General features: G+C 35.8%; 1 protein-coding gene and 1 long non-coding RNA gene across 2 annotated transcripts; both read right to left on the reverse strand.

The window, feature by feature from the left end:
* Positions 1 to 1,208: 1,208 nt before the first annotated feature.
* LOC145634611 (anthocyanidin 3-O-glucosyltransferase 7-like) lies at positions 1,209 to 3,668 on the reverse strand. Its single transcript, XM_081686023.1, has 2 exons — positions 3,113 to 3,668; positions 1,209 to 2,220 (listed from the first exon to the last, which is right to left on the reverse strand). The coding sequence occupies exons 1-2, from the start codon at positions 3,573 to 3,575 to the stop codon at positions 1,331 to 1,333; spliced, it is 1,353 nt and encodes a 450-aa protein (XP_081542149.1). The 5' UTR covers positions 3,576 to 3,668; the 3' UTR covers positions 1,209 to 1,330.
* Positions 3,669 to 4,926: 1,258 nt separating this feature from the next.
* Positions 4,927 to 5,891, reverse strand: LOC145634612 (uncharacterized). Its single transcript, XR_014113447.1, has 2 exons — positions 5,387 to 5,891; positions 4,927 to 5,262 (listed from the first exon to the last, which is right to left on the reverse strand). It is a non-coding gene; the product is annotated as an uncharacterized LOC145634612 (long non-coding RNA).
* Between the last annotated feature and the right edge of the window lie 4,450 nt (positions 5,892 to 10,341).

A 10,341-nucleotide genomic window follows, 5' to 3' on the forward strand; every position in this document is an offset into this window, starting at 1 on the left:
TATTTTAATTTAGTATGTAGTTTTTTTTATAAAAATTTTAAACGAGTAGTTATTGACAAAATGACCTATTAGACGGGTAGTTCCTAACAATTTTTCCATTAATTAATTGCGAAATAGCGACATTGTGTATCCATTGAACATCGAGCCTAAAACCCAAAAAAAAGGATGGGTATTGTAAATACATCTCCCTCCGCTTTATTAGTTGCTTTATTTCTCTAAACATAGAATTTTAGGAGTAATAGTCAAAAGTACTTCATATTATTAAGTTGGTGTAGTAAAGGTTAATTTTGTTTTAGTTTTCATGTTATTTGGTTCTATGTTTGATGTTCATTGGGTAAATAGATAATCTATATGTTTAATTAATTACTCCCTTAGTTTCTTACACATTCTTATGTACTTCATACCTCGACTTTCACTTTGTTAAATCTAGGACAAATTTATGCATATGAGTTGGCAAAGTTATGCATGTAGGAGGAGAAACCGAGCAAGTAGGAAATCACATTAAAAGGTATTCATGTTGGACTCATGCCAAATTTGGAAAACATTATCCACGAATGATACAGGGTCCTTTAGTGTGTCGTCTCGTGTGTCAAGTCAAGCTTGTGGTATGCTATTGTTAGGTCAAACTATATTTGTGTTGTAGTTAAGTTGTGTCGACTCGTCTCATGCCCATCTCTAATGGATGATTCTACAAAAGTCATCCTTATAGTATTGTCAATGGTTGCCCAAGTCAACGGTGGTCATCAAATATTTAATACATATCTCTCTCTCTTCCACTTTATTCATGCCCAATTCTCATACCCTATTATGCCCATATACTTTCATTGGTTGCCCATATACTTTCATTGGTTGTCTTGGTTATAAATATTTTATGCACATAAAACATTAAAAAGATATTAAAAATAACACTGTAGGCCAATTATTATAAGACAAGTGCCACACTCTCACGTTTGCCAACCATTTGCTACAGACCTGGTCACGACATTTCTCTCTCCAAAAATGCTATTTTTTGCATTTATAATATTATTTATTCTTCTCTCTCTACATGCTCATTACAAAAGGGCAATGGATATAACTACCATTATACTAATTTTTTATTGGTCTTTTAATTTATTATTTAATATCAAAATTAATTGTAAATCATTTATCTAATTTTTTAAATTCATATACCACGTAAAAAAACTTATTAAGTCTTTTAAAGCGTCTAATATAAAATTAAAATTATTCAAAGTATCTCTTGAGGCAAAGCTCGGAACACAGACTAGTTAAATTATTACAAAGAACATTCAAAGACAAAATATTGAAGAACATTGAAAGACAAATTAATTTTCTAGTGGACTAGGGTGACTAGTTCTATCAAAGCATTAAGGTTCTCAAGTGAGCTACCACCTTGTTTAGTACTTTCTTCAGCCAACTCTCTTAGCCCTTCTACACTCTTCCTCATCTCCTTCCCTTCATTGCTCGACAAAACTCGATGCAACGCCTTGATCATCCCGTTTCTAGTGAAAACACCGCCTTCAACTCCAACCCCGAACTTGTATATGCACTCAATAAACCGCTGATTCACCCTCTGATCCCCAAGCATTGGCCTACATATAAGAGGCACCCCGTTCACAATACTCTCTAAGACCGAGTTCCAGCCACAATGTGTTACAAACCCTCCTACGGAAGGGTGTCCTAGTACCTTCATTTGTGGTGCCCATTGCAGTATCTTCCCAAAAGCCTCATCTTCCTTAACGCGGTCTATGAACCATGATGGTAAGTGCCCCTTATTCGAGTCATTTATCGACCATAAGAAAGGGAAACCTGCACACTCTAGAGCTTCTGCAAGGGCTACAAACTCGTGTGGCGGGGGTGCCATTACTGTGCCAAAGCTAATGTACACAACAGATTTTTCCTTTTGTTTGTCTAGCCAAGGAAGACAGTCATATTTGTCGAAAACGACTTCAGATGGAAACATCAAAGGGAACGGTGCAACACAGAGCAACCTCATTTTGGATTTGAGGTCATTGGTGATTGTGGCTGATAATTTCTCGAAAGTGTTTACGATAACAGCTTTGGCTTTAGGCAACATTAGTCCCATTTTGTATACCATTTGATCGAAAATCGAGTTTATACTTTCTGTAACCAATCCAGGAACACAATCTACTATGTCTCTAAGGCGTACATTCGAAAATCCAGGAACACAATCTACTAGTTCATCTTCGCGGCCTTCGATTCCTTGTGAAAGGTTACAAATAAAGAATGTTTCAAAGAATTTTATTTCATAGTTGTCAAACTGAATTATTTACAAAGAACAGCAAACGAGAAACAACTTAGCTCCTAAATAAATAAAAAATGCAAAGAAACACAATTTCTTTTTGTGATAAGAGTATTAGAAAAGGCAAAACTTAACGAACGCCACGGAGGCATTGGATAAAATAACTAAAAGTAGATTTGTTAAATTGAACTAAACATTAACTATACCAATTGACGTGTGATTTTGGCATGCATTTCTAAATTAATATCATTTATATACTATTTTTAAGGCCGGTTATGTTCATTTTATTTTTCACTTATTTCAGATCTAATAAGTTTAGCTGTTTAGATGAGTTCAAATAAATTAAGACAAATTCAAATTAGTTCCGTTTAGGAAAAAAAATAAGTTCCGATAAGAGTTACCCAAGTTCAAATTACAACTTAAAAAAAAATTCATTCAAATAACTTAAGTTTAGATAAGTTTAAATATGTTCAGTTTAATAAGTACAGATAAGTGAAAATCTAATGAATGAATAAGCTCAAATAAATTCGTTAGCAAGATCCTAATTGAAAAGATAAGGAGAATATTTTAAAAGATCATTTTCTTAGACTCTTAGGCTATAATCCTCAATTTATTTCAATAATCAATTCAATTGACAAAATTTCTGTTTTTTTTTTTTTTTTTAAGAACCTAAGGTAATTTGGAAGCTTGATTCTTTTGGCATGAACATCAATTTTCATAAAGCTTATTATAAATCGCATAAATCAATGTCAGATGTACAAAAAAGCTGTCACATTTTCATAAAAAATACGATTATAATTCAATTTCCTAACACAGAATTAATATGGAACGGAGGGAGTATATATAGAATACCTTGTTTGAGAACGCCAAATTTAGTCCGAAGAACATCCGTATAAAAAGCAGCAGAAAGACTAACAACATTAGCAGTCCAAATAGGAAACCAAGACAAACCCTTCTCCTCAGCAATCTCACAACAAAACCAAAGAAATGCATCAGATATCACACAACTAATCTTCACACCAACTTCCTCCTCAACCTCCTCCATTCGCCGTCGGATATTCGACGGCGCAGAAACAATGAAGTCCTCAATAGGGTTACCCCCGGCCTCATTGTTCTTTTCCTCGAGGTTGCATGGAATAATGTTAGTAGCATCCTTGGTGCTGAACAATGCAGAATTGGATTTAACAGTGTTGATAAAGGAGAAGCGGGTGTCGGGTGAAGCGGATGCGAGGTGTTTTATGAGATGGAGGAGAGGGGCAGCATGGGTTCCGAATGGGAATGCGCAAACCGAGACGTGGTGGTGAGGGGTGTCCATGGGACGGTTGGACGGGTATGTTGTGCTAAAACTGCTAATGTTGTTAACTTGTTATTGCTGGATGTGCATGGAATATGATAGGCTTGCTGCTAAAAAAAGAACTGAATTGACAGTGATAGTTATAACTAACTCCGTATAAGTAAGATAATGAGTCCTCAGAAAATCACAAAGGAGATAATGAGTCCTCAGAAAATCACAAAGGATGAATACAATTGTGGTTCAAACCAACTACCAACAACATGTATGACTTTGTGTCGGTACTTGTATTTTTGCTCTTCATTGATTACATATTGACATACAACTAGATAATAATTGAGCCAAGCTCGGTATTATTAATTATTGAAATATAAAAGTTTTTAGAGAAATATACTCCGTCAATGGATTTTCCGCTGCGAGTCCCAAGCCAGGATAATGAGATTAAGGCGTTCAAGGCGAAGAAGAGGAGAAATATAACATATAGACAATTATAATATTGTGAATACTCTATGTATGATGATTGATGATATTTGTACTCTCTCGATTTTTTGATGTTTTTTTTCGGTATCTCATGTTAAACGTGTGGGTATCTATGTCTCACTATGTAGCACGGTGGATTTTTGAGGTTGTAATGAATTTATTTGTTTAGGTCAATTTCCCCAAAGTCTTTTAATTTTGGTAGAAATTGACCTCTTTTAATGATATATTTCCCGCGGGTGGTTTCAAAAGGAGATGGTGATGACGGTGGGGTTAGCGGTTGGGGAAAGCTATTAATCATTAAATTACAATAATTAAAGGTGTATTGGGATATTAATGTCAATTTTTCGAAGGAATCTGTCTTGATTTTGGTTTATTGACCTCTGACTTCCCCTGTTTTTTTCCATACCCATTTTATCAATCATGGAACATGTGGAGAATTTTTTATATAATTATGGTGATGATGATGAATGTTGTTTTGTTTAGTACAATTTCAGAAAATTTCTGCAAAAAAACTGATGCGGGTATTGAAAAGGTGAAGGGCATAGTGATCCGTTTAAGACATACTGTGGGCATTAGTATGTAAAATGAGGACGATGTTAAACAATCCCTAAGAAAATGAGCTCAATTCTATACACCTGACTTGTTAATTCATTGGTTAGATTAATAGAGAAGCAACAACTTTCCTTGATACTTCCTCCTTTTTCTACTCCGACTTAATTAAGGAGCACTACATTTTAAGAGTTCCATATTAATTTCTTAAAAAAAAAAAAATAAATAAAATAGAAAAGAATCAAGATTTTCATATCTATATTTATATCTATAATATATAATATTAATAAAACCCTATGGAACAACAGAGTTATATACACTACTAGGTACTGAACTTTGCAAAATGTATCAGGCAAGGTACTGAACTTTCATTTGTATCAGACAAGGTACTTAAGGGAGAGTACTAAACTTTCCCACCTACAACAACCGGTTAACAACCAAAAAAAAAAAGGAAAAAATAAAATTCTGACAAAATTTATGGAAGGTACTGAACTTTCAATTTTTTCCAAAAATGTTTGTTGCAGCTCCATTGAAGGTCTGTTCCAAAAACCTTCCTTCATCATTGAGCTACCAATAATTTCATAATTAATACTCCGTATAAAAAATTAAACCAAAATCGAATATTATGCGATTCAATAAACTTCAAATGCGATTCTGGGTATAGCTCGGTACACAAATATCTCTGCAACATTGAAATTTACATACAATAATTAATAATAACACAATCAAATAAAATCTCATTAATTATAACAAACTAATTAACCCCAAATTACAATAATTAACCATAAAAAAAATCATTAACTTACATGATAGACTTGAGACTTAGGGTTTAGAGGAAGCCAAAATTTGAAGGTTATTGAAACCCAGATCTGCAAAGTCCATCTTCCGACTTCCACCATACAAAAATTGACAGGAGGAATTAAAACATCATCATCTTCTATTCTCCCTCCTCCATTTTTGCCACCATCTTCAACCTTCTTTTTCTTCTCCTTTTTCTGCTGCTTTTTCCCCACAATGTTACGCTTATTCTTCAAGAATTTTATATAATTATTAAGTTTTATTGATTGGAAAATTACTTATAAATAATTTGCAGACGAAAAGAAGAAAGGGGCAATTGTAAAGAGCAGCAACTACAAGAATAACCCTAACAAGTAATCGAATTGTTCTCGAAAATTAATTCCCGCATTATTTATAATAGAGGCAAATTAATGAAAAATTTATACTTGTATAAGAAAACCCCATAAAATAATCCAAATTAAATTGGGGTTGTAAAACGAAGGAGAAGATAAGATAGAGAAAGTTGGATGAAAGAAATATAATATTCTATCTAGAGAGAGAAAAAGTTGTTATCCATGATTTTTTTTTTAATCAAATAAACTTGTTACAATAGGTTACCAACTGAAAGGTTACCTCCAGCCTAGGTTAAAGTACTCTATTTGATACAAATGAAAGTTCAGTACCTTAATTGATACATTTGGCAAAGTTCAGTACCTTGTAGTGCATATAGCTCGGAACAACATGGTACCGCCATGTGTCATCCTTCCCTCAGCATGACTAGGCGACACATGTATGAGTGTGATGTGTCATTCTATGTGTCGCGCCTTTCCCCTAATATACTACCTCCGTTTAATGTTTTTTGCAACTTTGAAATATTTTATTTCTCACAAATAATGCCCAAAGTTGCAAAAAACATGAAATGGAGGTAGTAATAAATTGATTTCATCGGCATTAGTGTTATGTGTTATCCAATGTGGCACTTCCTTATACATGATTTGCACTACATGAATGCTACTCCGTAATTGTCATCACCTTTCCCCCTTTATAAATAAGTTCGACTCTATTATAGGGTGGATCCGTGGATAAAGCCCCCAAAAACTGAAAATATACAAAATAACATACGGAATAAGAAATTAGGTGCAAAATAAGAAAAGACATAAACATAAGGATTTTTTTGAAATAACCACCTCTTTTTTCAAATATTTAAAATAACCACCCCATAAAAAATAAATGGAAATTTCACCAAATGCCACTAACAAATTTAAAAATTCACCAAATGTCATTGCACTTTTCAGAATTCACCAAATGCCACTCAGTTTTTAAATACTACCTTCGTTAACAGTAATCTGAAACAAAAGGGCTATGCGCGGACTCCTAGGCAAAACTTTTAAAGCATCATTATTGAAAAATAAGGGCACTTGATTAAGTATTAATCCTACTTATAAAAAAAAAATTAAATAAAAACTCATAACCACCTAAACCCAGCACTAGAACCAACACCAACACCACTGACAACCACCAGAACCACCCAACCCACCGATTCTTAGAACCCAAAACCACCCCCAAAACCACCGAAACCCAATCATGAACCCAACCAAAACCCCCGACACCCCACCACGAACCTAACAAACCACCCACGAACCTAGCAAACCACCACAACCCACCCAAAACCACCACGAACCCAACAAATTAACCAACACGAAACTCAGGCCACCCCTAGGCCACACGAACCACCCCCACGAAACTCAAGCCTCCCCCCACAAACCAGATCTGAAACCCATCCCCATGAAACTCACGCAACCCCCATAAACCCACGACCACCACCTATACCCAAACCCACGAACTCGGATTAACGACTAGACCCACGAACTCGGACCCACAACCTGACCCACGAACTCGAACCCATGGCCAGACGAACCCAAATCGCAAGAGGAGAGAGATAGGGGAAGATGAACAAAATTGTAGAGTTAGGGTTTGAATTCTAAAGATTTTTCAATTGAAGAAGAGTTAGGGAGATGAATGGTTTTGATGAAGATGTATGATTTTTGATGAAATTGATTACAGTAATCAGATTTATTAGGTAAAGAGTTAAATCATATTAGTAATTTAATTAGATGTCTAAGTTGTTTAAGTAAGGGTAATATGGTCATTTTGTTGGCAAAAAGTTACTAAAAATGGAAAGAAAAAAAATTGTTGCACATAATAGATAGCAACCGAAAATGGCAAATGTTGCAAATAACCGTTAACGGAGGTAGTAACTCACCGAGTGCCATTAATGACTAACGGAGGCTTAATCATGACACATGGATGGCAATCGATTATTGGTTTAAAAAATATAAAAAAAATAAAATTAAAAAAACTATAAATCCTAACCCAACCCAACCCCACCACCGTAACCACCTGCCCAAGCTAACCGACAGCCCAAAGCCAACCGCCGGAACTCCTTGACCTCCTGCCGGAACCCTCTAACTTTCCGTCGAAACCCGTCGGAACCCCTGATGTCCCGCTGGAACCCCTTGACCCCATCAAAACCGTCAACTCCACTTAATTCTCCGAAAAACCACCCCAACCATCGCAACCATCTCACGCAATGCCCAAAACTCTGCCTACTTGACTCCAGCACCCACACAATGACCCACAAAACTCCGTTTACCCGACGACCTTGCGCTGATGCCCATCCCAACCCCCGCAACCACCTCACGCACCAACACGACGCATCACATAGCCACCATAACCGACCATGGAAACCCAGAAATCAAGAATAGAACCTGACTGTGGAAACCCATCACCATCAAACGATCGAAATCAACCATATGGAAATCTACAATGGTTGATTTCTATGGCCGATTTCATCGTTTCAAGGGTGGAGGATAAGAGGAGTGGTTTTGCGCGGTGGTTGGAAAACGCTGGGTGTTTAAATCAAAGCTCATGTTGGTGGTATTTGGCGTCAGGGCAGGTTGCGTGGGTGGTTTTGGGGTCGGCGCGGTGGGTCAGGTGGAGTGCTTAAGGGCCGATCGACCGTTTTTTGGTGGTTAAGGGGGTGGACGGCTGTTTTCCGGCGATAAAAGGGGAGGAGGCTAGGGTTTGGTGGTGGTGGGAAGGTGGCCGGGAAATTTTTGGGTTTTTTTTATTTAATTTTTTCATTTTCTTTTAATTTTTAAGAATTAAAATGAATAGACTAATCATATCATTACATGTGACATGTGTCATGATTATACCCTAATGACTAACGGAGTTAACGGCCATTAGTCATTAATGGCACTCGGTGAATTATTTAAAAACTGAGTGGCATTTGGTGAATTCTGAAAAGTCCGATGGCATTTGGTGAATTTTTAAATTTGTCAGTGGCATTTGGTGAAATAGCCGAAAGTTAGAATTCAACACCCATAAATCTGAGTCCGACCAAATTTCCGTCAATAGGGCCCACCTAACGACTATTTTTTTCATTAATTATACTCAAAGCCTTGATTATTTTTTCCCTGATTCATTTTCATCAACAACGGTCATAAAAAAAGAATCTAGAATCACCGAAAAATCTCTAAATTCTTTTAAATTCTTCTGCAAATCAACAAAATAAACAAAGGAAGCCCTAATTAATGAGCAACAATCTATTTGTTGTTGTTCAAGTAATTGTTACTAATCTATATATATATTAAAACTCAATGGAAAGTCATGAGCCCGCCACGTGTCATCGTGACTAGGCAGATGATGTGGCGCCATGTCATAGTTGAACTCCAACGGTTTGGTCTTTGGATTCCCTCAAATCTTATAACCCTCAATTTAAGAGGATGTTTAAGGTGATTAATCACCACCATTATTCTATTGATAAGTAACTCTCATAACCCTTCATTTAAGAGGATGTTTAAGGTGATTATTCACCCCCCCCCTTTGTTCTTTCATGTTTCTCTATAAATAGAAGAATCCTTTATTCTGGTTTTTATACTTGAAAAATACATCAAACACAATATTCTAAACACTTTCTCTATTGGGCATAAGTTACTTGACTCAAATTATCCACCTAAAAGTGTCTTTGTGGGGAAGTGATGTGTTAACCTTAAGGAATGTGTCGGTATATACAATTAAGCACATTGGTTGCACCGAAAATTCATTTTCAAGTTAGTGATTTTCATCACGACACACCGAGATTATTCCATTGTTTGTGAGATTATTATCTATTTGATCTTACTTAAATATTTTTATATTATTTGTACTCGACTACTCCTTTATTTATAGCAAATGTAACCTTTTTTTTTTTTTTTTTTTTTTGTATTTTACCACATAATTTTTATTATAAAACCTCATTTATAATATACATATAATGACCCGGGCCAATGATAGGCCGTCGTCGAGCCTACTAAAGATAAAGTCCTATCTTGGTCTCACTAGCTAATAGCAAGGGTAAGAAAGGGTCGAACCCAAGAGAGGCGTTGAATCAACCACCGAAATACTACCGCATAAATTAGCTAAATGAAGTCGAAATTGGTTTGGTTTTATGTAACAAGTGCTAGTTCAAGTCAACTAGAGCTAGGGGGAGATTAACTATATTTAGAGAGTTCTAGGGCTTGGGATATGCCACTCAATTTCGTCATAAATCACAATTAGCAAGTAGCAAACAATGGTAATTAGGGGATGATATAGGGGAAGTCATCTAAAGCACCCAACTACTCTCTCAAGCTAGAGGGATTACTCGAATTATGAATACAACCTACTCTCGTGGTTACGAAGCATAAAACAAGCGTTAAAGCATAATCACGATGACAAAAACATTCCCTTGACTGGAAATTCCTATTCTCATGGTATTTCAAGTCAATTAAGCATAAGGGAGCTAACTCAAGTTCATCTCTCGATCCTTCGTTGAGAAAGCTTAGATAATAGTTCTAGCAATGGCCATATACAAGAACTAAGCAATTACACCACTTAAGCTCAACTAATTAACACCTAACAATTACCAAATTAGCACATGCAACAAGTAATTAGTGACTAC

Source organism: Chenopodium album, chromosome 6 (genome assembly GCF_948465745.1).
Source record: "Chenopodium album chromosome 6, dcCheAlbu1.1, whole genome shotgun sequence".
NCBI classification, from domain to species: domain Eukaryota; kingdom Viridiplantae; phylum Streptophyta; class Magnoliopsida; order Caryophyllales; family Amaranthaceae; genus Chenopodium; species Chenopodium album.

What these genes read in the sequence shown, in the direction of transcription:
- LOC145634611 (XM_081686023.1), bottom strand. Translation starts at nt 3,575, where the DNA reads ATGGACACCCCTCACCACCACGTCTCGGTTTGCGCATTCCCATTCGGA. An exon ending in ATTTGGCGTTCTCAAACAAG is followed by an intron (nt 2,221 to 3,112) that starts GTATTCTATATA and finishes ACCTTTCACAAG; the next exon opens with GAATCGAAGGCCGCGAAGAT.